Source organism: Terrapene carolina, unplaced genomic scaffold (assembly GCF_002925995.2).
Source record: "Terrapene carolina triunguis isolate 2854851 unplaced genomic scaffold, T_m_triunguis-2.0 Scaffold66, whole genome shotgun sequence".
NCBI lineage: Eukaryota > Metazoa > Chordata > Testudines > Emydidae > Terrapene > Terrapene triunguis.
The window spans coordinates 96,597,707-96,625,030 of record NW_020664417.1 but is presented as its reverse complement, the minus strand read 5'-3'; the positions used below and the strand labels follow the sequence as shown (position 1 = coordinate 96,625,030).

Genomic DNA, 27,324 nt, shown 5'->3' with positions numbered 1-27,324 from the left:
TCCCCTGCCTTCACTAGCAGGACCAAGTACTGATTTTGCCCCAGATCCCTAAGTGGCCCCCTCAAGAATTGAACTCACAACCCTGGGTTTAGCAGGCCAATGCTCAAACCACAGCGCTATCCCTCCCCCCCCCATCTGTCAGACAGGGATAGTAACAGTTCCCTACTGCTGATCTCTGCAAGACAGACACTACAGCGATGGGGGCCACTCTACTGTACCCAGTCCCCAGCCCTGCCTCCTCCTGTTAACTCCTGGCTGTTGAGCTGGGAACCAGCAGTGGGAAGGCAGGGGGCACAAGGAGCTCATGTTAAGAATCAGAGTGCGCTTTGGCTTTGAAGGACTCCCTTGTGTCAGGAGTCCCAGGCCACGCTTCTCAGCTGACAGCTGCTTTCCCTAATCTTTGGGCTAGCATTCCCCTACAGGACTCCTCCAAACCCTCAAACCAGCTGGCTTCCAGGTGTCACTTACAGAGAAACTGCACTGGTTACTACAAACACACTCCAGTGAAATGTTCCTGCTGGGGGAACTAAGGGCCCCCTTGTATTAGATATTTAAGGAACAAACAGATCATCCAGCCTCTTCGTGCCAGTGGAGGGCTGTTCCCTCTGCAGGCACTGCCTAGCATTTTGTCGAGTCTGGCTGTCACTCTCCCTGGAGAACCTGCTGGCTCAGGATGGGATTGGATACAACTTTCATGAGACGCCTGTCATGGTCTCTCTTTGCAAGGGCACTGAGCCAGCATGGTTTTGGCAAACACACCTTGAACTCCTCCTCTAGCCCGTTGCTGCTGGTCCCGGGCACTTTGTTGTAGATTTTCTGGACGTGGGTCTCTAGTGAGGTCACTTCTAGCTCTGTGTCTCCATACAGATAGTGCTCCAGAAGTGCTTGGTATATAAACACATATTGCATCTGAAAGGGAAGGGAGAGGTTACAGGGAGAGACGGCAGCTTCCGTACCATTCTCTGAACCCATTCAGCTCTCTGTCTTTAGACTGAGCGCACTCTAGGAGAGCGTGTGTGGAACCCAAAGTCCAGGCACCAACATCAGCACAACCACATATTAAAGTCAATGGGAACTTTCCCCCCCATCTGGGAGAGGATCAAACTCTTATAACATGTTCTCAGTGACCAGCTACAGAGCGGGGCCATGGGCTGGCAGATCAGGAGATGCTCATGGCTGAAGGAAACAGGGTGGGGGAACAACGGCAGACCTGGTATGCATGGAACAATGAAGAGTGGCTCAGAGAGGAAGCTCCTGGCTGCCTGGAGAGCACGGGTGTTCACACGCAGGCTCAGCTGGAGCAACAGGACTTCCCCTGTCCATGGAGAATGGGAAAGGCCACATGCTCTGTTTAAAAGGCTGAGCATGGTTGCTGCTACCGAATGTCCAGAGCTGGACTCCCAAACACTAATGCATCCCGAATCAGAGGCTACTTTTTAGAATATTGGCCTTGCCCTCACTGTGCCTCAGTGTCACTGTCTGTAAAACGGGGATGGTGATACCTGCCTGCAACACAGGCTTAGTTAAGGTTTGCAAAGGGCTTGGGGATCCTTGCATGAACAGTGATATATAACCATGGTGTCGAAACTGTGGGGCGTGCCCCCTAGCGGGGCACAGAGGGATGTTTGGGAGGCCAAGCAACGATGTCAGGCGGTTCGTGTCAGCCCCCACAAGGGGCATGGAGGGAGAATCACCTCCACCCGACTCACCTCAGCAGGCCACCCAGCCTGTGGGTCAGTGTGCGGCGCCTAATTCCGCTCCCAGCAGCCTCCACCCCGAGAGACATGCCTTCCCCCACCCTGAAAACCCAACGGGGGAGGGGCTGGTATTGGCCCTGCCCTAGCAGTGCAGTCTGGCTGCAAGGAAGAAGCAGCCTGCTGCTGAGGAAGCCTTGGCTGTGTAGTAATGGGGGAAGGTGGGGACACAGGCAGATTCCGTTACTGGTAAAGGGGGCATGACTGGAAAAGTTTGCGCACCACTGCTACAGAGGGCAAAGTGTTATCAGCCATGCTCCAGTAATGGGTGGAAGCTGGAAAGTGCCATGGTCTGGAGGAATGAATGGAGGTTCTGGGAGTCAGTAGGTCTGCCTCTGCCACCTACTTGCTGTGTCCCCTTAGGCAAATCACCACACCTGTCTGTGCCTCAGTGCCCCTTCTGTAAAATGGAGGTGAGACTGACAGGGGTGCTGCAACTGATTAGCGTCTGTCTGCAGTGTTGTGAGTGTGGGAAGTGCTTTGTAAGTGCCCAGTGTCACAGAGCGCCTCTCCAGCGCCTTGGAGTGGACTTACATCTGTCTGTACCATCTGGCAGCGCTGAGCCCGGATCCGGCTCACGAAACCGTACACGTCCACCTTCCTCTCTGCATGCATCATGTCCAGCATGGCATCAATGACGATAAAAGTGCCTGTGCGTCCTACCCCGGCGCTGTAACACCAGAGGAACAAGCAGTCAGTGCAGCTGCCATTGGAGGGTGGCCCCTTCCAGTGCTGCACACCTGCTCAGGGAAGGTTAACCGCTGCGCAAAGCACCAGAAAGAGCCAAGAGGCTACAACAACTCACCCTAGACAGCAGGCAGCTCAACCCATTCCAGACAAGAAAGAAGAAGGGAGCGCGAACTCGTACCCAACTACAGCAGAGGCTATTCTTGGGTCCAAAGGCTACAGCTGAGACAGACATTTCTAGACTCCAACAATCCCATCCCCTGGGACTCAGAGTTCACGAGAGCACAGAGCAGGCCACAGTGAACCCCGGAGTCAATTCAGACTGGTAGTGTCTTGAAGCGCTGCCTGTGGCTGTTGCCTGGCTGTCCTCTGCCCCCCGTTTCCTTCCAGCCTGCCCTCTCCCCTACAGGGGTGGGCCCATGGCAGCCAGTCACTCTGACAGGCCAGAGCCCAGCTCCGTCGCTCCTCTCTCGGGCTCTGGCCATGCTTTGGGTTCCTGTTCTCAGTGCTCAGCTGTCAATGTATCAAGGGGGAGATGAGCCCAAGCGAAGGTCAGGTTTGTGGGAACGTTTCACGGAAGTGTTTGTAGAGCTGGAGAGGCTCAGGGTGGATTCTCGCAGTAGCTCGAACTCATGCAGACTGCTTGGAGTTGCAAGTGTGAGTCTTGTCAGGGAGCCTGAGGGAGACACATTGAGTACCATGCACTACAGTGAGTGTGTGAGTGAGAGTGAAAGAGTGTGATTTTGGCCTGCAAGAGGGATTTGCCCAACATCCTCAATCAAATCTTCTCTAGCTCACCCTGTTACGCTGGCTGCCACGCTCCTCTCTAGAGGTGGCTGCATATCAGTTCTGCTGGGTCCTTCTAGTTTGTGAAGGATGAAAGGGGCTACAGAAGTGAACGGCATTACAGGCAGCCTTTTCTCATGACCAGAGCAAGGGAATGGGAGTCAGGAGCGCTGGGTCCAACTGCTGGTTCTGTCATTCACTTGCCACCATGACCCTGAGCAAGTCAAGATGCCTGGCTGGCTCCCACCCTCCCTGGCAGTGCTCTAGAACCAGGGGTGGGGCATGCAAATATGGTGGCTATTACCCCAGGCAAGCTCTGCAGCTTCTTTGTTATTCCAGGTACAGAGAGAGCCTGGAGCTCATTGCTGGGTCTGGGATCCACTCCAGTAAGGGTTAAAGCCCAAATCTCAAATGCAGGATGCTGGAATGTTCTAGCCTGCTGTGATATTACCCCCTGGTAGCTGGGTCCACAGAGCAGCCAAGTGAGCTGTTACTACTACTCCTGCTAGTCACAGGCAATCTTCTGTGGTCACTATGACTCACGTCAGGCCTGTGCTTTTGGAGGTGAAAGGGCAGGGCTCTAGTCCCAGCTCCCGTGCATGTGATTTATGTGTGTCTATGGCTGTTGCTTGCACTCGTGTAGTGAATCCAGCATCAGGTAGCCAGGACCCCCTCTGCCTGCCCCTGCCAACCTTCCGCAGGAGATAGAACAGGTTTCTCCGGGTAGCCCCCAAGAGCAGTCAGGCAGAGATACATGGATGAGGAGGAGGGAGAGAGGGCTCTTTGGGAGACATGGCCCTGGACTCACCTGCAGTGAACGACAATCGCTCCTGCATACTGGGGGTTACACGTCTTCACCTTCTTCAGGAACTTCAGCATCCCAATAGGGGTGAAGGGGACCCCAAAGTCAGGCCAGCTGGTGAAGTGGAACTGGGTCACCAGGCGCTGAGGCTTTTTGTTTGTGACATCACCTACCTGCGGGGAGATCACATGCCTTGGTTACTGTCACACACTCAGCTTCATTACCTTCCCCCAGAAACTGAGAGCAGAGAGGGGCTTCCAGTCCAGGGTTCAAGCAGCCCTAAAGTTCAGGGGGGTTGAAGCCGGTTTGGGGATTTAGGGTTGGTTCCAAAGGCCTGATGGCTGAAAATCAGATATTGCATCCTACTAGTGCCCCAAACTCCAAGACTAAGAAATCTCAAGGAACTGCTTAGCTTATACCTCAGCGTTTCTTAAGTCCTAGGACCAGAGTCTCAGCTGCACTGAAGTCAATGGAGGGAGGCCAATCTCTTCTGTGTCTCCTGGTGTTTACTGAGGGAGGGGGCAGAAACTAGATGGGCCCCACACAATTCCTCTAAGGCTTTTTGGAGCCTGCAATTATCCTGTAGTGCATTCTCAATAAGGTAGTGCCAATGGAGACTCCAAACCCAGAAGCCGACGTCTGGGGTGGTCAGGAATCCTGCTGGCTGCTTGGCTACCACTCCAGGAATTTCACTTTGCATTTCAAGATGAATCAAACCAGGTCAAAGCTGCTGCGCTTCACTCCTACACAACCTGAGGGCACAGAGTGACCCAGCATTCTCAGGAGTGGCTCACTTAGCAGGACTTGGATTCATAATAGGGCCTGTTTTCACCGTTCCAATTCCACTGTAAACGTTTCACACAGCTCTCCTGTTAACCTCTGTCCTAACTGTATAAAGGGGAGAGAGGCGCCAAGCACAGAAAGGATGAGCCAATGGTCAATGCACTGGACTAGGACTCAGGAGATCCAAGATCAATTCCCAGCTCTGCCACAGACTGCTTGTGTGACACTGGACAAGTTGCCTCAGTTCCCCATAATAGCACTGCCCTGCCCCACTAGGGGATTGTGAGCATAAACTCCATTAGTGATCATGAGGTGCTCAGATTCTATGGCAAGTGAGACCATAGAAATAGAGGGGGGAAATAACTGCAGCTTTGGATTCCATCTCCGCTTGAGATGTCTAACATTTTGCTAAGCGCACGCGGCCACATGCTCCGTAACAGAAAGTGAGGGCCCAAGTGCAAAAATACACAAGCAAATGCACGACTGTAGCAGTGTGTGTACACTGGGAAACTGCATGCACAAGAGGGAATTTAGGCCCTTACTGGCCCATCCGGGTCTGCACCTGCCCCACTTCCACATGCAACTGTGGTAACTGCACGTGCAAATGCACATGTAAAACTGTGTATGCTAACTATTAAAGCAACACTGGCCCATCCTCAGATCCTCAGCTGGTGTAAATCAGGGCATCTCCAATGGCTCCAACAGAGCGATGCAGATTTACATCAGCTGAGGAGGTGGCCTTAACTAACTAAGCGGAGTTAAATGCAAAAAGCTATGGTGAAAACCGAGTGAGGACTCTAGTTATTTCACTCTCAAAACTCAGGGCGCAATTAACAACACAGGAAGAACTATTTTTTTAAAGTGTATAATTTTTACACTGACTGCGTCCTTCAAAGAGGCACACAAACCATCCCAACCTGCGCCCCCAGGGGGCACTGTGAAAGTTTGGGGCTTTGTAGTGAGTCAGACAATCCTCGCTACAGGCAGGAGCACCTTAATTCTCTCCTGCTTTCTGGGATGGAAAGCGGTGATGGTAGTGAGGAAGCGAAGGGGAGTAAGTGAACCATGGTACCTGCTGAATGCAGAACTTTCGCACTGTGTAGTCAACCAAGACAGTCACATCCTCCACAGACACCCGGATGTTTCCATAAGTCCAGCAGCCCTGATCTGGCCAGTATTGAGCACATTTGCACTGGAGAGAAATGATACAAAAGCAAGGCAAGGAATTATTTCGGGAAGTTCTCTGGCCTCTGTTATGCAAGAGGTCAGACTAGAGGATCATAGTGGTCCCTTCTGGCCTTGGAATCTATGAAAGCCCAGTGTCTAGAGACCCAAGGATAAGCCTGGTAAAAGTACCTGGGAATTGCCATCTTGGATTAGACCAATTCCCCAGGGAGCCCAGCAGTGACACTGCAGTAACACAGTGGGGAACTGGGCCCTATGAGTTTACAGCTGAATTGTAACAAAAATAAAGACACGGGATCAGATCCTTAGCTGCTGTAAATTGGCTCTACTGAAGTCAATGGAGTTATGCTGTTTTACACCAGCTGAAGATCTGGTCCCCTATCCTGTTCCTGTTGAAGACAAGGGGAGTTTGGCCAATAGCTTCAACGGGAGCAGTGCAGGCCCTGACTGTTTGCTTCCTTGTGTGTGGAGTGCCTGTTTGTCACATCTGTTAAGGGCAGAGGAGCTATGGGGAAATGTGCAGAAGCTCATGTATCAATTATATCTGCAGACCCCAACACATGGATAACTCAAGCTAACGTGCAGCTCTTTGTCCCTCTCTAATGGCTGGGTCACATATAAAAGTCTACAAGTTTACTACTATCTGCAGGCTAATGGATGGGGTCTTTTAGTGCAAGCAGTAGAAGCTTATGCTTTTAGATCCAGAAGTCCCATGTTCCATCTCACAGACAGCCCTTCTAGGGGCTTTGTTCCCATGGGCACATACAAGTGAAGTAACCGCTTGCCTAGCTGCCCAGTTTTCATGTGCTTGTCCAGCGTGTAGCAAGCCCAGGAATTCCCCATGCCTCCATTCACCATCACAGCAGGTTAAACGTGTCCATGTGGGTAGTATTCCCTGACATTCACCTCTTTTCTCTCTTTCAGATTAGTCACCATGACGATTGTCGCTGTGTTCTGCTCCCAAATCATTCTCCAGAAATCATTTACTGTTTCTTCTTTTGGTCCTAAAAAGACAAAGACCAAACAGAGGTATTATGCACTGGAAGGGCACATCATCCAGCCAGTGCCAGATTTTCTCCTAGTAAAAACCAGCAGGGCGCGCGCATACAGAGTTGGTAATAGGTTTCAGAGTGGTAGCCGTGTTAGTGAAGTGGTCTAGCCCACGAAAGCTTATGCCCAAAAAGAGTTGGTAATGACTGTGCAGCAATGTAATAGGTTTTTCCACTTTTTCCCCCACTAAGTGGCAGCAAAGGGCACTCCGATTCCTCTATATATAGCTGTATTTTTAAAAGGGACTGGATACATTTTATGACCAGTAATTACATTTGTAGCAATGCACACTAGGATAAATGTGAGGGGGAAACTGAGGCACAGAGCAATAAAATGACTTGCCCCAGGGAATCTGTGACAGAGCCAGAAACAGAACCTGGGAGTCCTGATTGCCAGTCCTGTGCTGTAACTGCAAGATCTTCCTTAAATTTGGTACTCATTAGTAGAGCCCTCTACGGATACAAAATTTATATGTGCATCCGATCTGCGATACGCCAAAATGGTCTGTGGATGCGGCTATCTGCGGCTATAAAAAGAGAATATTCGCGGATTTGCAGGGCTCTCTCAGAAGAGTAATTACTGACCGCCCACCAGACAAGCTGCTGAACGGTACCTAAACATCCTGACCCAAACCCTAGGCTATGGCTGGGCAACACACAGTACGGGCATTGCCATCCCTTATGCTGGGCTGGCTGAATGCCAGGCCCATCCTCTAACTTGACTTAGCTGTAAGACTGCTCCAAGTTACAACAGTTGCCACCGGCCCATGGGGTTGTTACAGCAGGTGGTGATCAGCAGCGTGTAGGGAAGCCCCCTATGCCAGTAGCAGGGATAAAGGGTGGTGGGGTAGGCTAGGAGCTGCTACCCATTCTACACCACCAGAGCCTCCTCCTTTACTGGCATTGTCCTCCCATGGCTTTAGGGCCACAGTCTGCTGGGCATGCAGCAGAGTGGTTAGTACCACATACAATGCTGCAAATCCACCAGTGCCAAGGAGGTACAGATGGTGCACAATCCCCGCTCTGGACTGGCTTGTGGGGGTGGGAGACAGGAAGGGTTTGGCAAGATTTGAGAAACTCGCCCACCTGTTAGTATCCAACACTCCTCCCCCTGTCATGAAGGAGAAGTCTCGCCATAGTGAATGTTGCAACTAAGGGTATGTCTACACTACGGGATTAATCCGAATTTAGATAATTCGAATTTGGGAAACAGGTTGTATAAATTCGATTGTGCGCGGCCACACTAAGCACATTAATTCGCTTTTTAACCACATTAATTCGGTGGTGTGAGGTCACACTACCCCATTTATTTTAACCACATTAATTCGGTGGTGTGCGGCCACACTAAACCTAATTCGAATTAACAAAATCGATTTTGGCGCTACTCCGCTCGTCGAGGTGGAGTACAGAAATCGATTTAAAGCACCCTTTAATTCGAACTAAATGGCTCTGTAGTGTGGACGGGTGAAGGGTTAATTCGAATTAACGCTGCTAAATCCGAATTAATCCCGTAGTGTAGACCAGGCCTAAGTTTTTCTCTGTTGATGCACCACATTTCAATGATACACCATTGCTTACTGATGTACAAAAGGAGTGGAGATTAGACCAAATAAGCCTGAAACTGTTTTCACATCAGTAGACGCCTGTGCTTTTATTATGAGATTTGATTGAGTCCAATAGCTTACACCATTTCCAGAAAGGGCTACAGGCCTATATGAATCACAACAGCCCGGCAGTTACACTAGCAGGGACATGCGGTTGTAAGTACCCATGATCTTCATGCTTCAGGGCACAAGCTGAACACCAGCTGAGGTCAGGAAGGAATTGCCTTGACTTCCTCCCTAAGATCCAGTATTGCAGAGATAGGTTCCTGGAGTTCGATGCCTTCCTTTGACACATCTAGCACTGAACTTGTACATGGGCTTACAATCTGTCCATACTATGGCATTTCCTACATTTCCATCTCAGACTCCCTGGATTTAGACAAAGATGATGGGTCCAGGGCTGTTGAGCCACAGGTAAAATTTCACAATTTCATAGATCAGGGAAGAATCACCCCCCATCAGCTTGACACAGTAACCAGAGCAGACTACAGATTTTACCTTGTGCAGCAATAAACTTGTTTTTTTCTTGGTACCCCTGCAGAGACACAAAAAAAGAGAAAGGAACACCACAATGAAAGAGCAGCCTTACTTCAAGGCAAAGCTGGGTGCATCTCAGCCTCCCTCTCTCTGGAGCACTGTGCCCGGTGTTCACATCAGCAAACATACAAGGATTCCCTTCACTGTGCATTTTGAGACCACACAACAACGCTCTCACAACTCCGCTGACCCTGGCAACTTGGCAGCATCCATACAAGAAGACCCTTGTATTAGTGCTACAGAGTGACCTGTTAATCCTAGCTCTCAGAGTTGAAGGAAATCTTTCCCCATTAGCAGCAATCACAATGCAGTTTCCATTGGATATGGTGTTCTTCATTTGCTTCTCGTCCAGCTGTAAGCTGCTAAAAAGCAGTTGCTGTGTTGCACCCCAGAGATAGCTTCAGTCCCATGGTGGGTGATGTGATCCATATTTATAATGCAGCAACTTTCATCTTGAAGGATCCTACAGCATTTTACAAACTCTCTCTACCCTAATCTAATCTCTCCTAAGATTGCAAAATAAATTGGGAATCCTTTGGGATGACAAGTGGTATTATAAACATCATACATTATTCCACCAGTAGATGGTGCTTGGCTTTATATGTGGAATGGGTCAGCAGCTGGAAGTGCTGTGTTATAGCAGCCTGTGGTTGGGTGCGCTTCTAGTGGAAAGTGCAGAGAAAGGCTTTTGGAATCCCTGACCCCAGGCCTAAGCAGATGTGCTAAGCAGAATGCAGTGCAGCAGAGTGTAAGGGAGACCAAGAATCATGACGTGTTGCCAAGTGGTTGTTAAACTGAGCTGACATTCACTTACTCCACTGCTGACCTGCCCACTCTTCCCAACAACCAGTCCAATTCCCAAACCCATCAGCATGGGCCCAGCAGGAGAAATAGTGCCCAAGCCAGGCAAGGACCATGACCAGAGGATCCCCTTCCTGAAGGAAGCACAGTCTGGCCTTGTATGATCTGCGGAGTCATTGAATTTGCCCATCAAAGGGGCTGAAGGAAGGAATTTCCCCCAAACCACAGGCATAGTGATGTGTGATAACTTTACAGTTGAGCACCACTCAGTGTCCACACAAGTCAGCGGACACCCTGCAGGCTCCTGGCTAGAGTGTTCAAAGGGTTCTTTGCTTTTCTTGTTGATGCCAATTTGTATTTTAGAGAGAATAAAATGGATTTCATTCCTGGCTCACCTTGCTTTTCTTTTGGTGCATTAATACTCCTTTTAAAATACGTGGAGTACATATTGCTCCTCTTAATAGTTCTTATTGCTACTATTAATTATCTGCATTACGTTAGCACCAATAGGTCCCAAATGATTTGGGGCTCTGTTGTGCTAGGTGTTGTACATATACATTGTAAAAACAGTCGCTTCCCTGAAAAATCTACCATCTAAACAGACAAACACTGGGAGAAAAAGTATTGTTAGCTCCATTATACAGATGGGAAACTGAGGCACATATTAAGCGACTTGCCCAAGGCCACACAGGAAGTCAGTGGCAGACAGAGTAATTGTCTCCCAAATTTCCTGAGTCCCAGGCCAGTGTTCTACCCACAAGATCACCCCTCTTCTCTCTAGTAACACTCATTTGTGCAATGATTATGCTTTATTGTTTATTTAAAGGGAAACAGCTTCTGGGAGTAACTCTATAGACGGGACTCTGGATTAATCGCTCACTCAATGACCTGTCACAGAAAGGGACACATTTCATGCATCAAAATAGGTATCTGTTGAGGAGATGGGGCTGCAAACTCAACCTGATATCTGAAAATCAAACTATGTTTTTTCTATTCACATCACCATGTTTCACTAGCAAAAGCCATGATCTCCTTATCCCATCTGAGTCAACAGCAAAACTCCCATTGACTCTAATGGGAGCAGAGCAGGCCCAAAGGTGCTGTAAGCAGAATTTAGCTGGCCAGCTGGTTGTTTTTTCATGCACTTTGTTTCCAATCCTGCAAGTCCTTTGGCTGCCTGGCTCCCACTGGCTACAAAGGGAGCTCTGAACATGGAGGGATTGCAGGACTGGGTCCTCAGTAATTTATAGATTTTAAATGCCAAATGGGACCATGAGATCATTTAGTCTGACTTCCTGTATAACAAAGGCCAGAGAATTACTCATTTATTTACCTCTGCACTGAGCCCAGTAATTGGTGCTTGACTAAATGGTGTCTTTCAGAAAGGCATCCAGTCTTGATTTGAAGACATCAAAAGATGGAGAATCCACCACTTCCCTGGGGAGTTTGTTCCAATGGTTAATCACCTTCACTTAAAATTTGTCTTTCAACCAGGGATGACCACAAAGCCCTTTCCAAACATGAAAGCTAAGCTCCACAACAAAGGCACAGAGAGACGTAACCAAGGTCACACAGCACATTAGTGGCAGAGCAAGGAACAGTGGTGTTGGCTCTCAGCCCCTTGCTCTAAGACACACTCCCTTTGTGGATGTATGAGGCAGAACAGAACACAGCTCCCTCTCCCACAGGTGTATTGACGCTACAGCATTGACAACACTATAACAACTCTTGGCCAGTGAACTAAGCAGACATGAGTCAGAGAGGAAGAGAGAGAGAGAGAGAGGCAGTACCAAGGGGCCATATCTTAGCAGTCCCTTTCCTGACCATAACCACACTCCACGTAAGGCACATGCCTAGTGGCTAGCCTCACTCCAAGTGAAACAGGCCATCACAGGACCAGGCACCCTTCAAACCGATCAGTAACAAAGTCCATGCAGGAACTTACATTAATGAAGGAGGCGTTAATGTAATCAGAATCCGGGACACCTTCGATGGGAGTCAGATGAACCCTGGAATGATCATCTGGAGAAAAATCAAAACTATGCATTAAAAACTAAATAGATGTTAATGAACTTCTATAGCCAGAGGAAGCGGATTATCTGATTGGGGTGTCAGGTAGAGGAAGCCTTTGGCTGGATAGGTTCCCAAGGTTTCACGTCACTGCATTTCTAGAAAGCTTTATGCACTGAAATCATCATGTGCTTAAGCCTACAGACGTGATAAATTCTGCAGAGCATCTAAACTAAGAGGGTTCCATGCCCAGTGCTCATCCAACCCTTGACCATGCAAATACATTGTCTCTCTCCAGTTACATTCAGGCAATTGAGAGTTCTTGGCCTCCTGTCCAGTTTAATTTTGTATCTTCCCCACCTTCCCACCACGACCTGTGCTCTAGCTACTGCTTATGATGTACACCTGCATCCTTCCAGGCTATAACTTGACCAGTTTAGCACGTGTTAAAAGGCAGGTGGCCTTGTCTATGCTAGACTTTGCAAATGTGTTAGATAGCGCGTGTTAGCTAAGAAGTGCAAACGTCACACTTTAAATCCTAGTCTAGACAAGCTCAAGAGCGAGGAGTTCACTCTCCAGGGCCCATTCAATCTTTGCCACTAGGGTCGTTACAACAGCATGGACACCCGTCCAATAGAAACTGTCCTGAGTCTTTCCCGCTTGGGCTACAGCTGCAGGGAGCTCTTTCTACGACGTGTTAACTGGACCTAGATCGGACGAAGCAGCCTGCACAGTGATGGGAACCAACCTCACCTCTCCTATTGCTTTAACTCAACACCTGGTATGTGGTTTCCTGTTACTTAGCAATCACCGCTCAGCAGGCCTGGTACGCTCCCCACTTCCGTCCATAACAGCCATATAGAATGGAGAAACAGGCCAACAGCAGAAGCATCAGCCGCAAGTGGCTACACCACCCCCACAAGCCTCAATGGAGCTGCACTGGGAGCAAATACATACAGGGCAAAATGTTCACATATCTGTTCTTCTCTTTGTTTTCCTCCTTGGAGGCGGCTTCACATGTGGCCTGGATGGGGCATGCTGGGAGAGCCTGAAAGGGCAGGAGAAATGAGATTTCCTGTTATACTTCCATGGTACGCAAGGTTGGGGAAGAGCATGTCATTGTAGTAAACACAAACCAACCAGCAATTCTATACAGTGATCAGCCCTGCTGTATCTCGAGGGTCTTTCATCCAAGATCTCAAAGGCGGTAAGTCAGTAGCCTCTCATTTGGGGGAAAATGAGGCACAGAGGTTACAGGATTTACCTAAGATGACACAATGGAAATAACACAAATGACAACTGGAAGAGCTAGGAATAGGACCCAGGAGTCCTGACTCCTAGACCCCTGCTCTAACCTCTAGGCAAACACTGCTCCCTCCATAACAGATCACTGTCAAAGGGAAATGCTGAAGGCTCATCTTCCTGTCCTCTTCAGAGAAGCTGGCTAGATCAGGAGAAGAGTGGGAGGGGGTACATAGAGCAAAGGGACAGCACATGCTCCTGTAACAGCAAAGGGATCATGGGAAACAGCCAGGGCTCAGTTTAGTGCAACTCTGCTCTGCTGAGCTCTTACATGAGTACAGTGGGAGGCCCTTAGAAAGGATGACCCGGGGAAGCCCCTCTACACTTGAGGCTCACAATCCTCCACCATCTCCCCATCCCTTCTCCCAAAGCCAGAAGGTACAAATGAACTATTAGGGTTTCATAGTTCCAATAATGCTCAGTGCCTTTTGTGAAGTGCTTTAGGATCTGTAGATGCCCTATTGCTACTGCAGCATGGCAGGAGAGCACGTCTCTGCTAGCACTATTCACAGAGGCAATTCATTTCTGAACACAGACATCTCAAGATGGAAAATGGTTAATGAAAAATGAGTCTGTCTAGATGGAGGGGAAGGTGATGGAATAGAGGCTCAGATAACTTTACACAAACTAAGGCCTCCTTGCAGGGAGCAAATCTTCACCTAATATGAAATAAGGTGCCATATTATCCAGAAACACAAGGTGGCAGCAAATCCTCCTCCAACACAAACCGGACCAATCCCATCAGCACATCCGAGACAGGGTAGGTGCAGCTCAGCTCTTTTCCCGTTACCGCAGTTTGTCAGATCCCAAATGCCACCAGTGATAGAGCAGACTGAATCAGGGCTTGGAGCTGGCTGGTCAGCCCCATATCCCATTAGTTACCCCCACCCCATATCAGATGGGTGGAACATTCTATGGTACCATGAGCCAATTCTGGGCACAGGGGCTATGAGCTTTTCTTCTTTAAAAAATAGTCAAGTGAATTGAGGGTTAATTCAAAGATAGCAGCCTGAGAGCCCTGGAAAGTAACGTCCTCTCTCCACAGAGCACAAACAGCAACTGAGCAAGCTTCCCCACTCTGCCTTGCCAACTCACCCCAACCGGGACCTGGATAGACCCCTTCCCAGGGGATTCATTCTCCACAACCCATGCAGTCCTGGGCCTCTCTGGCAAGATGGCCAATTGGAGCTAAATGTGCTAGTGCTGTGATGCAGACCCATCTCCAGGAGGAACTGGACTGAGACCTACCGAGTTGTTCCATGCAAGCCACCAAATAGATGGCAGAGGGTGACAACTTTCAATCACAGTAGATCAGATATGATCACAATGTGATTTCGTCCACAACTGGGGAAGTAGCAGGTATTTAAGATTGAGGGGAGAAAGAGTGGGGCTTCTCAGCATTGGTGATCTTATGTAGCCCACTAGCTCAGTGTCTTCCTCTACTGGCTGTCCACACAAGAGGATAAGAACCTACTGCTGCTACCAACTAAAGAGTCATTCCTTTAGTTCAGTGTTTCCTAAACTTGGGACGTCGCTTGTGTAGGGAAAGCCCCTGTCGGGCCGGGCTGTTTACCTGCCGCGTCCGCAGATCCGGCCGATCGCAGCTCCCAGTGGCCGCGGTTCGCTGCTCCAGGCCAATGGGAGCTGCTGGAAGTGGCGGCCAGCACATCCCTCGGCCCGTGCCGCTTCCAGCAGCTCCCATTGGCCTGGAGCAGCGAACCACGGCGATTGGGAGCCGTGATTGGCCGGACCTGCGGACGCAGCAGGTAAACAAACTGGCCCAGCCTGCCAGGGGCTTTCCCTGCACAAGCGGCGTCCCAAGTTTGGGAAACAGTGCTTTAGCTCAAGAGACAGAGGCCTCTGCTTTGGGGACAGAAGTCCAGGGTGCAATTCACATTTCATCAGAAATGATCCCAAAGAAGTTTACTGACTACACTAACACTCAATTACTGAAATGCAGCCACTTCTGTGGTGCAAGGCAGCAACCAACTGGCCCAACAGCAGTTGGGAGAGGGGAAATGTTTGGCTAGGGCACAAGAAATTCTGGTGGGTTTGTCTAACAGTAAGGTATTGTAATTCTAAAGCCAAGGCCCTATGTATCCTGGGGAAAACAGGACCTAAATTCTGCAACTCAGTGCTGAAAATCTTGTAGCAGTTCTCAAAGATTTTCTTTATTAATCATGACAATGGAGAATCCATTCAGTACAGCAGCTCCTAAGCACTTTATTGCGATACTTAATTCAGTTATTTTACTTTGCCCCCTACATTATTAATTTTCAGTGTGCCAAAGATTTTTGTATTGGCAAGGTTTAACTGCATCAGCGATGTAGTCAGGGAAAGTTGTAGGTTTTGCCACTGCACAGGGGACAACTGAGTGCAGGCACTTTGAGAGACATGGGAGACAATTTGGGACTGTGAGATAAGCCCAATACCTGGATATGTCAGCAGAAATGACTGGTGATGAAAGTGGTAGCAGTGCTGATGTTTCAATTGTCACCATTAGGTTTCTGAGTTAACACTACATTGAAATAACTAGGATAGTTTCTTTCTCACTTACCGCTCCTGTTTTTGGCAGTCTGTAGACTCTGGAGGGCAACACTGCATTGTTTTAACATCCATGTCATGGTTTTTTAAGTTCTCTTTGCAGCCATAAAGACTAGAAAAACTAAGCTTACATTTTGGGGCCCCGCTCCACAGTGATGGAACCACAGCATACACAGGGTTTTGTCTATAGCACCTTCTATTTGAGATTAAGAACATAAGAATGGCCACACTGGGTCACACCAATGGTCCATCTAGCCCAGTGCCAGATGCCCCCCAGAGGGAATGAACAGAACAGGACAATTATCAAGTGATCCATCCACGGTCACCCAGTCCCAGCTTCCTGCGGTCAGTCTCTAAATATTTTCTAAACATTAGTAAATTAAGCCTCATACACTTCTGTGAGGTACAGGTTGGTGTTCTTATCTCTGATTTGAAGGTGGATACACAGAAACACAGAGAGCTGAAGGGACTTGTCCAAAGTCACTCAGAGTCAGGAGCAGAGTTGAGAATAGACTCCAGATCTGCTCACTCCAGTCCCACGGTCTAATCACAAGACATGGTTTGCACTGTGTTAGCTCTCTACTGGCCCAGATAATATGGAATCCCACTTGTGACGCTCCAGGGCCAGCTCTTCTGAAGCTGGACACCTGTTACTGGAAACAGAGACCTATTCATTATCTTGTCTTATCAGCACAATTACACTTCTTCATTCATGCAATCATCCCATCATGGCTAACACTGAACACTGCTGCAAATGGTACAGAGAAGGAGGAACCCCCAATGGAAATACAATTATTGTCACGCCCTGGGTTTAAATAAATAATGCAGGGACTTATTTTAACAAAGGAAACAGGAAGATGCAGGGGAAGAGGGAGTGAAGGAATCTGGAAGGGGCCCAAGCAGCAGGTCAAGTTGGGGAAAGCTGGCAGCCCTTTCTGATCCAGAGCAGCTGGGTGTGTGGATGACAGTCACATAAACAGGGTACTCTTTCAAACACAGAGAGAGGGACATCCTCTTCACTGTTTCTGACCCATGTTGCCCAGCCAGAAATGTATCAACCTATTCACTTGTTCTGTAAAAAACTGGTTGGTGTGTCTGTGCACCACTGCCCCCTGCTGGATAAGATCAGACTGCCCCACTGTAGGTCATATGCCCTATACCTCCAACAGTTACCCTTTTAGCTCAAGCAGTTGGGGCCTGTACTGAGGAGACAGGGGGATGAGAATTCTATCCTTGTAACTGCGAAGTTCTGGGTGGCCTTGGCATGTAGCATAGCAACAACTGAAGTTCCTAACAGGCGATAGATTGGTTACAATATTGTAACCACATCTAACATTGCTTGCTTTGCAGAGCTACAGAGAAACCGTCTTGATTAGCTTGAGAGGTGAACGGCAGTCTAGATTGGTTTGGCTCAATCTGCTATGGTAAGTACTTCTACCTTGTGACGTTGTGCAGTCTATATGGTTTTATAAAAACTTGATAATAAGTCAATATAATGTAACTGGGATAGTTTTAGAGAAAATACGGTAATAAGTGAATGTAACGTAACTGGGATATGCTTCATGCAAAAGGTCTCTTGTAAGGTATCATTACAAAGCTTATAATCTACTGAGTATGATCATCTGATTTGTATAAATGTACCACTCTTGTATCTAAAACTAGAAATATAAAATGTAGCTCTGAGGGCCTATTGTAATTATGTAAAGTGTGGGCCATTAATGATGGTTTGGAATCTTAATGACTCCCATTGTCTGCAGATGGCTGTTTACCTGTGAGTCTTCCTGTATATGTGTGTGCTGGCAAGTGAGTAATGAAGTCTTGCAGTGACATTTGATCATGTCACCTGAACTGGAATCCATCTTTAACCTGGTGCTTTTCCAGTGAGGGGGGGTAGAAACCCAGAGGGACAAAGGGTTCCCGCCTTATGCAAAAGATATATAAAGGGGTGGAACAGAAGAGAGAGAGGAGGAGCCATCATGAAGAATCCCCTAGCTATCACTTGAGCTGCAACAAGAACTGTACCAGGGGAAAGAATTGTGCCCAGGCCTGGAAGGTGTCCAGCCTGAGAAAAAACTTACTGAAGCATCTCTGAGGGTGAGATTATCTGTATTTAGTTTGATTAGACATAGATTTGCGCATTTTATTTTATTTTGCTTGGTGACTTACTTTGTTCTGTCTGTTACTACTTGGAACCACTTAAATCCTACTGTCTGTATTTAATAAAATCACTTTTTATTTAGTAATTTACTCAGAGTATGTATTAATACCTGGGGGAGCAAACAACTGTGCATCTCTCTCTATCAGTGTTATAGAGGGCGAACAATTTAGGAGTTTACTCTGCATAAGCTTTATGCAGGGTAAAATGGATTTATTTGGGTTTAGACCCCATTGGGAGTTGGGCATCTGAGTGCTAAAGACAAGCACACTACTGTGAGCTGTTTTCAGGTAAACTTGCAGCTTTGGGACAAGTGATTCAGACCCTGGGTCTGTGTCTGGAGCCAGACGGGAGTGTCTAACTCAGCAAGACAGGGTGCTGGAGTCCTGAGCTGGCAGGGAAAACAGAAGCAGGGGTAGTCTTTGCACATTGGGTGGCAGCTCCCAAGGGGGTTTCTGTGATCCAACCTGTCACATACCTGATAAACAAAACACCCCTTTAATTGTTCAACCCAGTGCAATCCCCTGCATGACTGAACCGCGTTCAGAAGATAGGCATTAACAAATCACTCACGTTGAATTCTTCCCGGAAGAGCTTATTGTCGTCTGCCATTCGCCGGTTAATCTCCTCTTCCAATTTATCCACAGGCAGTGGCGGGTACTTCCTGTTGGTGCTGGGCGATCTGGCAAGGAGCGGCATGCTCTGAGGCTCTGCAATATCACACAGACTATTACAACGGTGTTCATTTCTCCACTGACATTGTCCTGGCAAAGCTGAGCAAACGGATTATGTTTGGTACATTTTCAGGACAACTTTGCATCTCTGACAGAATGATTGTTATCCTTTTCTCCTTCTACAGCAGAGGTAGGCAAACTCCCGCCCGCGGGACCGTCCTGCCCAGCCCCTGAGCTCCTGGCCGGGGAGGCTAGCCCCCAGCCCCTCAGCCGCAGCATGCCGCCAGCGCTCTGGCCCGCCGCTCCTGCCGGGCAGCGTGTTTGGCTCCGGCCAGGCGGCGAGGCTGCGAGCTCCTGCTGCTTTGAGCAGCATGGAAAGGTGGTGGAGGTTGGATAAGGGGCAGGGGGCGGTTGGATGGGGTGGAGATTCTGGGGGTGGTGGTCAAGGGACGTTGAACGGGGGGGTTGGATAGGTGTGGGAATCCGGGGGAGGGAGAGGGCTATTGGGGGCGGGGGTGTGAATAGGGGGCAGGCCAGTCAGGGGACGGGGGGTTGGATTGGGAGTGTGGTCCTGGGGGGCAGTTAGGGGCAGGGGTGTGGATAGGGGTCAGGACAGTCAGGAGACAGGGAGCGGGGGGGTCGGATGGGGGTGGGGTCCTGGGGGTCCCAGGAGGGGGTGGTCAGGGGACAAGGAGCAGGGGGGTTGGATAGGCATGTGAGTCCTGGGGGGAGGGGGGGGCTGTCTAGGGGCAGGGGTGTGGATAGGGGTTGGGGCAGTCAGGGGACAGGGAACAGGGGGGGGTTGGATAAGGGGTGGGGTCCCAGGGGGCAGTCAGGGGCGGGGGTCCCGGGAGGGGGGGGTGTCAGGTGACAAGGAGCAGGGGGCGTGGATGGGTCGGAGGTTCTGAGGGGGGCAGTCAGGGGGCGGGAAGTGGGAGGGGGCGGATGGGGGCGGGGGCCAGGCTGTTTGGGGAGGCACAGCCTTCCCTACCGGGCCCTCCATACAGTTTTGCAACGCCGATGTGGCCCTCGAGTCAAAAAGTTTGCCCACCCTTGTTCTACAGCATCTGCCATGCAAGGATGTCCCAATGCTTTGCAAACATTAACGAAGTAACTCTTTCAACATCCCCGTGGGGTGGGTATTATTGTCCCCATTTTAAAGAACCACAACAGAGTACAAGCAAGGCTAAGTTTTTGACCCTGGATACCTAAAATTAAGTCACTTAAATTCATACTATGGCCTTGTCTATGTGGGAAAGTTTTACCAGTCATACTATACACTCTACTTTTATAACTCTCCCACATGGAAACGCATTCTGGTAGAAGAGTAGCTTTTTTTGGTTATGTAGAAACTGTTTTCCAAGCAACGTTAGCTAAGCCAAAAAAAGGCCTTCACACCAGAGTAAGAGTGGCCACATGGGGGTTATATCGGTGTAAGCACAGAAATTTAAATTCACAACTTAGTTTATATCAGTATAAGTTTCTTATACAGACAAGGCCTTAAGCAGCATAATAAACAGAGGCTGATTTTCAGGCTCAATGTGCTACTGACGGGTATTCCAATATCATGCAGATGCGCTCAAGTTCAAGGACCTAAACAGAATTCAGAGGAGCAGAGCACACATTACAGCTCTGATTTAGGTGACTACTTCAGGCACCCAACTGTGAAAGTTTTGGCCCAAAGTCACAAACCAAGTCACCCGCAGAGAAAGGAAGGGAAGCCAGGTGTCATGACTCTCAGTCATGTGCCTTAAAAGGGACTTGCGATGGACTTTTAAAATTGGGCTTGTACCCTTTTTTTGACACTTTAGGATGGAAAAAAATAAGCGTCCAAGATTTTTAAAAATAGAACAGGGGGTGTTTTTCCTGTGTTTTTTTTTAGCTGAGAAATATCAGAAATGTCAAACCTGGTCTCCCCTGGTTTTGCTGGATGACCTCGTAAAAGGTCTCACAGAGGTCTATTCAGCTCTTACCCTTGAATTGAAGCAGATGGGGCTGTTGGAACTTTAACAACGAGGTCTTTTCTCCAAAATGTTGGTCATAGGACTTAAACAGGTACAGATGCAACCCCAAATTATGCAAGCGTTCCGTTCCGGAACGCCTTGCGTAAGTCAAATTTTGTGTAAGTCGGGAACGTATACCTGACAATTACACAAAAAACCAAACCAAAACAAACCAAAAACAAAACAAAAGTACGGAACTTTTTCCGTAAGTGCGGATTTGCGTAAATCGGGTTTGCGTAACCCGGGGAGCGTCTGTATTAACAAAACTGAAGAGGAATTTTCAACTGTCTGATTATTATAGGTGGTCATACATTTTCCATTGGAATGTTTCTTTCACTGGAAAATACCTTTTCAACTAAATGGAAATTTTTGCAAAACAAGTTCGATTTTGTCAAAAAACAAAACAAAACCAAACAAAACACACCAACCAATTTTTTTGTTTAATGAAAACCTAAAAAATTAAAAGGAAGTTTTAAATGAAAATAGAAAAAAATTGCTTTTCAGGAAAATATTTCATGAGAAAAAAAAAAATCACTGTACTGCCTGCAAATCCCTTCCCCGCTCAGTTATCTAGCTTTCTGTTGATTGATATTTGTGGTGCCATAATGTCACTATTTTTCCAGGCACCTCAGAGTCTCGGGTTTGTACAGTGTCTGGTCCAATGGGGTCCAGATATTGGGCGGGGCCTCCAGACTCTACTGTAACCTTACCACCACCACTCTTTCAGGCCTTCCATACATCATAAATAAGTGAAAAGGGGGATAAGATCAATTCCCCCCCCCTTTGCAGCTTGCCACAAAATTACCCCTCAAACTGATGTTTGAGAAATGAGGGTGCCTTTTCTAACTCAGGATAGCTTATATTCTCACTCTCAACTCCTATACAAGGTGATGCCAGGTACCACTTTTGTCCTAATTCTGAAAAGGCGTACACATTAATAATAATAATAATTATTATTATTTGTACTGCAGTAGCCCCTAGGAGACCGTAGGCTTACCTTTATGCACTGAGTAGTCCTATTGAAGTCAATAAGACTACTCACAGTGTGTAAAGTTAAGCACGACCATCGGTCTTTGCAGGATCAAAGCCTGTGTGTGTAGAGCTGCTTGAAATTATTTCAAATAAGAAAAGTTTAGTGCAAAATAGCCTTTTAAAAGAAACTCGTGACAATATTTTGATTTTCTTGGCATTTTCTGGTTTTTAATTTTATCATTTTGGGGTTTTGTTTTCATTTGGGGGAGAGTTACTGCTAATTTTGAGCAGTTGGTTTAGACAGAGTTGTGGTTTTTTAATTATTTTTGAAAATGTTCAGTTTATTTCAAAACTTGAGAAAACGTTGTTTTGGATAAAAGATTCCATGAAAAATTTTGGAAAATGAACAATTTCAATTTTGCAAAGCATGAAACCATCTCAGAGCTGATCAAAATGTAAACCAAAAAAAATCTGAAAATTTGTGCACACGCACGTTTTTCAGTGCCCAAACTTTTGCCCAACTGAGGGCTGCATAGACAACTTCCCAAGAGCCTGAAGACTGCACCTAACTACCATAAAATGAACTGACTGCTGCCATTAATTCTTCATATGGAGGTGTAGTCCACTAACCCACAGGCTCTAGCATACAATGCGACGCTTTGAGCCAAAGAGCCTTCCAGGGGTATTTGGTGCAGGGATGGCTCAGAAGGAAGAAATATTTAGCTTTTCTTTGGAGGATTCCCATGCAACAGCTAACCCAGCTAAGCTCTGTTTAGCTGCAATTAAGCACAATGATGAATAGTGGAAGTATATATTTTATAAACGAATTAATCTCTACAAAACATGGAAACGAACACATTTTTTCATCCCAGTAAAAAGGGGACAACGTAATTTACTCCAAAAACAGGGGGAGAGCTGTCCCAGTTTAATGAAAACTACAAGAGGTGCTACACTTAGTACCATTATATAGAGATTATAAACCCAGGAGAGACCCTTGTGATCATCTAGTCTGACCTACTGTATAACACAGGCCAGAGAACTTCCCTGAATTAATTCCTGTTTGAACTAGAGCAAGATCTTTTAGGAAAATATTTCACCTTGATTTAACAATAGCTAGTGACAGAGAATGCACCACAACCCTTGATAGGTTGTTCCAATAGTTAATTACTCTCACTGTTAAACGTTTGCAGCCTATTTCTAGTCTGAATGTGTCTAGCTTCAACTTCCAGACAGTGTTTCTTGTTATACCTTTGTTTGCTAGATTGGGAAGCATTCTATTATCAAGTTTCTGCTCCCCATGTAGGTACCTGTAGATTGATCAAGTCATTTCTCAACCTTCTCTGTGTTAAGCTAACAGATGAGCTCCTTGAGTCTTTTATAACCAACCCAGCAAGATTTGAACTCAGGACTTTCAGTTGTAACAGCCTGAGTCCCTACTGCTTGAGCTTATGGAAAATGTCCCCAATTTAGCAGCTGAAGCAAACTCATTAACCCATTATATGAACTAGTCACTAGAGGAAGACAAAATCCACATTCTCTCCGGGAGGGCTGAGGGTGGGGGTCACAGAGAATGGAAAGCAAAGATTCACCTGTGTCATCTGTTCGGCCATTGGACAAGCGAAATGAGTTGGAATGGCTCCCAGCTTGCTTGTATTTCTTAAACCTAATGAAGGAGAGAGTACAGAAAATCAGCAGCTGCCCATCCAAGGAGATCAGTTAAGACTGATTTATTTGGGTGAGAAATATACCCAAGTTTCATAGAATCATAGAATACCAGGGTTGGAAGGGACCTTAGGAGGTCATCTAGTCCAACCCCCTGCTCAAAGCAGGACCAATCCGCACACAGATTTTTACCCCAATTCCCTAAATGGTCCCCTCAAGGATTGAACTCACAACCCTGGGTTTAGCAGGCCAATGCTCAAACCACTGAGCTATCCCTCCCCCCGAGTTCCACTAGGTGTTTCTTCTCCCCCTTGCCACTCAATAGCTTTTAGTCTTGGAGTCAGTTATTTTGAGGTTTCTTATAAATAACAATACTACCTCTCATCCAGTACCAAGTACTTTACATCTTTGAAGGAATTTATTGGGGTCATACAGGTTGTAACTTAGGACAGAATTTGGGTGCAAGATTCACAGTCCCCATGCACTGTAGGAAATAGGATTTTCCTTATTTTACACACAGGGAAAGAGCGGCCAAGGTCAGAGAGAGTGTCAGCGGCAGAATTAAAATTAACACTGGGGAGTTCCTGGCTCCCGATTCAGTGCGCAGACCACTAGTTTACATATCTAGTTATTAACAGCACAGCCCAAAAGGGAAGCAGGGCCTGTTCCCATTCACACATATTCACAATGTGCCTCTTCAGGTATACATCAGTTACCACTAAGCTTCAGAACAGCTGTCTTGGGGATCTGTACCATAATTTAGGAGACACTTAGGGCATCTGGTAGGAAATGGCAGAGCAAATTTGCTTCTGCAGAAGTCAGTTGACAATGCTTGTTAACCCCTTTGGAGGTCAGAAGCCCCAGTGCTGAGAGCAGCTGAGATGTTGCAGTATTTCCCTTTCTGAAACCTTCATGAATTCACCACCACACGCTCATTAACATCACATGCTCTTAGATACTATGATGATAGGAGCTATAGAAAACCCTAACACAAACACACATCTAACCTTCAACCAGCTGAGATTCAAAGGATTCTAGAAGCCTAATGCAGAGGTGAGTGAGAATGACAAGCATTAAGAATGGGGTACCCCAGAAGCGTATGTTCTGTGGCCTGATTCAGCAAAGCACTTAAATACATGCTTAAATTCATTCCTATTCAACAAAACATTTAACCAGGCACTTTTTACTTCAAGCACATGTTTAAGACCCATTGGCTTAGGGTTAATTACTTTGCTGAATAAAGGCCTGTAAGTGGCAGGAAAGAGAGAGGCTACTGACATTGCTTTAGAAGAGCTAACAGTTGTCTGAAGTTCCAGGTGGCCAGGGCCCAAATCATGCTTATGCTGAAATCAAAGGCAAAACTCCCATTTACTTCCATCGGGGCCGCATTGGGCCCAAGCCAAGAAATGAAGGGAATTTTCCCATCACCAAAGGAAATTGCTTTTTTTTTTTTTAAATCGACTAAACATTCCGGCAATTAAATAAAATGTTTACTGGAGGTGAATAAATACTCACTCCTAGTTGACCATTTGCATTCAAGGCGAGAGCAGTTCATGAGGCTACAATTCAGAAAGGTCCAATCTAATGCTTTGCATCTTTAAAAATGTACTTAAGAAAGTTTCATTAAAGTATAGTTCCAGTGACTGTCATCTGCTCTCACTAATAAGCTACATTTATAGAACACATCACAAAAATGTGGGGCAGGAAGGGACCTTGAGAGGTCATCTAGTCCACCCCATGCACTGAGGCAGGACCAAAATAACCTGGACCATCCCTGACAGGAGTTTGTCTAACCTTTTCTTAAAAATCTCCAGAGACAGGGACTCCATAACCTCCCTTGGAAACCGATTCCAGTGCTTAACTATCCTCATTGTTAGAAAGTTTTTCCTAGTAACTAATCGAAATCTTCCTTGCTGTAGATGAAGCCCATTACTTCTTGTCCTACCTTCACTGGACATGGGCAACAACTGATCACAGTCCTCTTTAGAATAGTCCTCAACCCACTTGAAGACTTTTGTCAGGTTCCCCCTCAGTCTTTTCTCAAAACTACACATGCTCCATTTTTAAACCTTTCCTCATAGGTCAGGTTTTCTCAATCTTATCATTTTAACCCTCTTAACTCTCTCCAATTTATCCACATTTTTCTTGAAGTGTGGCACCCAGAACTGGACACAGTACTTCACCTGAGGCCTCACCAGTGCTGAGCAAGTGGGACAACACTCCTGTTAAAACACCCCAGAATGATGATATTTGCTTTTTTGCAATTGCATCATATTCTTGACTCATATTCAATTTGTGATCCACTATAACCCCCAATCTTTTTCAGCAGTACTACCACCTAGCCAGTTAATCCCCATTTTGTAGTTGAACATTTGATTTTTGTATCCTACGTGTTGTATATTGCACTTGTCCTTACTGAATTTCATGCTGTCGATTCCAGACCAATCCTCCAATTTGTCATGGTAATTTTGAACTTTAATCCTGCCCTCTAAAGTGCTTGCAACACCTCAGAGCTTGGTGTCATTTACACAATTTTATAAGCATGCTCTTCACTCCATTATCCAAGTCATTAATGAAAATGTTAAATAGTACTGGACCGAGGACAGACCCTTGCAGGACCCCAATAGATACACCCTCCCAGTCAGACAGCAGACCATTGATAATTACTCTAAGTACGGTCTTTCAACCAATTGTACACCCATTTTATAGTAATTTTACCTAGACATTTTCCTAATTTGCTTACAAAACGGTCATGTGGCACTGTGTCAAAAGCCTTACTAATATCAAAATATATCATGTCTACAACATCTTTCAGTTTGAAGGGTTCCAAAGCTTTTTCCAGACCAGAGAGCCCACTTCACACACCTATTAAATGCATCCACCTCTAGTGCAGAATGGGGCCACTGTTTCAAGGCCTGATGCAGAACACATTGAAGTTAATGGAAAGACTCCCACTGGCTTCAATGGGCTTTGAATCAAGGTTGAAGTAGAAAAAAAAAAAAATCTCCAGCTCTAAATGCAGAGGGATTTTAGTTAGTGAGTATAGTTACCCAAAATAATATTTAATCGGTAGCACCCTTACCTTTGCAAAAAGTATCAACAGACTTTTAATGGCACAAGGAGTCGGGACCTATAATCTCAAAGAATCCATCTTTAGTAGCACAGCACCGCCTACCTTTATGATGAGGATTTGCTTTACACTGATCCAGAGGGAAAAGCATCCCCTACCCAATTACTAGCACACTACCTGCATAGTCCTTGGAGGTCTCCCTTGTAAACACTGGCTAAGCCAGCCCTGCTTAGCTTAGGAAACAGAACAAAAGGCCCAAGCTAGCATAGCTGCAAGCCACCTGCTTAATAGTGTATGTTAATTAACTTAAGGAGAATGAAAACATGTCACTAATATCCCATAGGGAAGTGAGTGTTATAAGTGTTTCTTACCTTAACATGTACAGCACAATAATTATAAATACTATGACTAGCAGGGAAGATAGGGCCACCATTACAGCTATAATTGGAGTCTCATCTGAAAGAAAAAAGTAGAATCAGTTAAAAAAGAATCAGCGGTTATCTTAAAACATCCAGTTACATCATTTTACAAGCCAGCTCACTCTACAATTTCTGGCCTAAAGACGATCAAATTGTTTAATAATGATGCATTGTCAAGTCATACAGGATAGAAACACATATTGTATACTTCAGCATTACTGATCACTTACAGAGTGCCCCAGACTGATATCCTATTTTATACTCTAAATATGGATTCTGTGCACTCTAACCTTCCTTGAAAAATCTTACTGCATGATCTGACCCTAGGAATGGAACTATTCTAGGGGTATTTCACACAGTGGAATATCTCCCTTTCCTTCTACATCGGGGCAGACAAAATACGGCCCGCGGGCCACATCTGGCCCGCCTAACATTTCTGTCCGGCCCGCCAGGCTTTTTGGCTGCCCCCTCGCAATCTGCTGCCGCTAAAAGTCCCGCGGCATAGCGGGGCGCTCAGGCAGGTTG

The 27,324-nt window shown here is 46.8% G+C and overlaps 1 protein-coding gene across 1 annotated transcript in view; it reads right to left on the bottom strand.

The window, feature by feature from the left end:
- Positions 1–27,324, bottom strand: part of PTPRA (protein tyrosine phosphatase receptor type A) — a 127,577-nt gene that overhangs the window by 13,218 nt on the left and 87,035 nt on the right. Inside the window, exons 7-17 of the mRNA XM_026648119.1 lie at positions 26,752–26,836; positions 23,238–23,311; positions 18,573–18,709; positions 12,956–13,046; positions 11,934–12,010; positions 9,149–9,185; positions 6,904–7,001; positions 5,885–6,004; positions 4,036–4,202; positions 2,289–2,424; positions 760–909 (exon numbers count right to left, since the gene is read on the bottom strand). Coding sequence (XP_026503904.1) covers positions 760–909; positions 2,289–2,424; positions 4,036–4,202; positions 5,885–6,004; positions 6,904–7,001; positions 9,149–9,185; positions 11,934–12,010; positions 12,956–13,046; positions 18,573–18,709; positions 23,238–23,311; positions 26,752–26,836 — 1,172 coding nt within the window. The remainder of the gene's footprint in view (positions 1–759; positions 910–2,288; positions 2,425–4,035; positions 4,203–5,884; positions 6,005–6,903; positions 7,002–9,148; positions 9,186–11,933; positions 12,011–12,955; positions 13,047–18,572; positions 18,710–23,237; positions 23,312–26,751; positions 26,837–27,324) is intronic.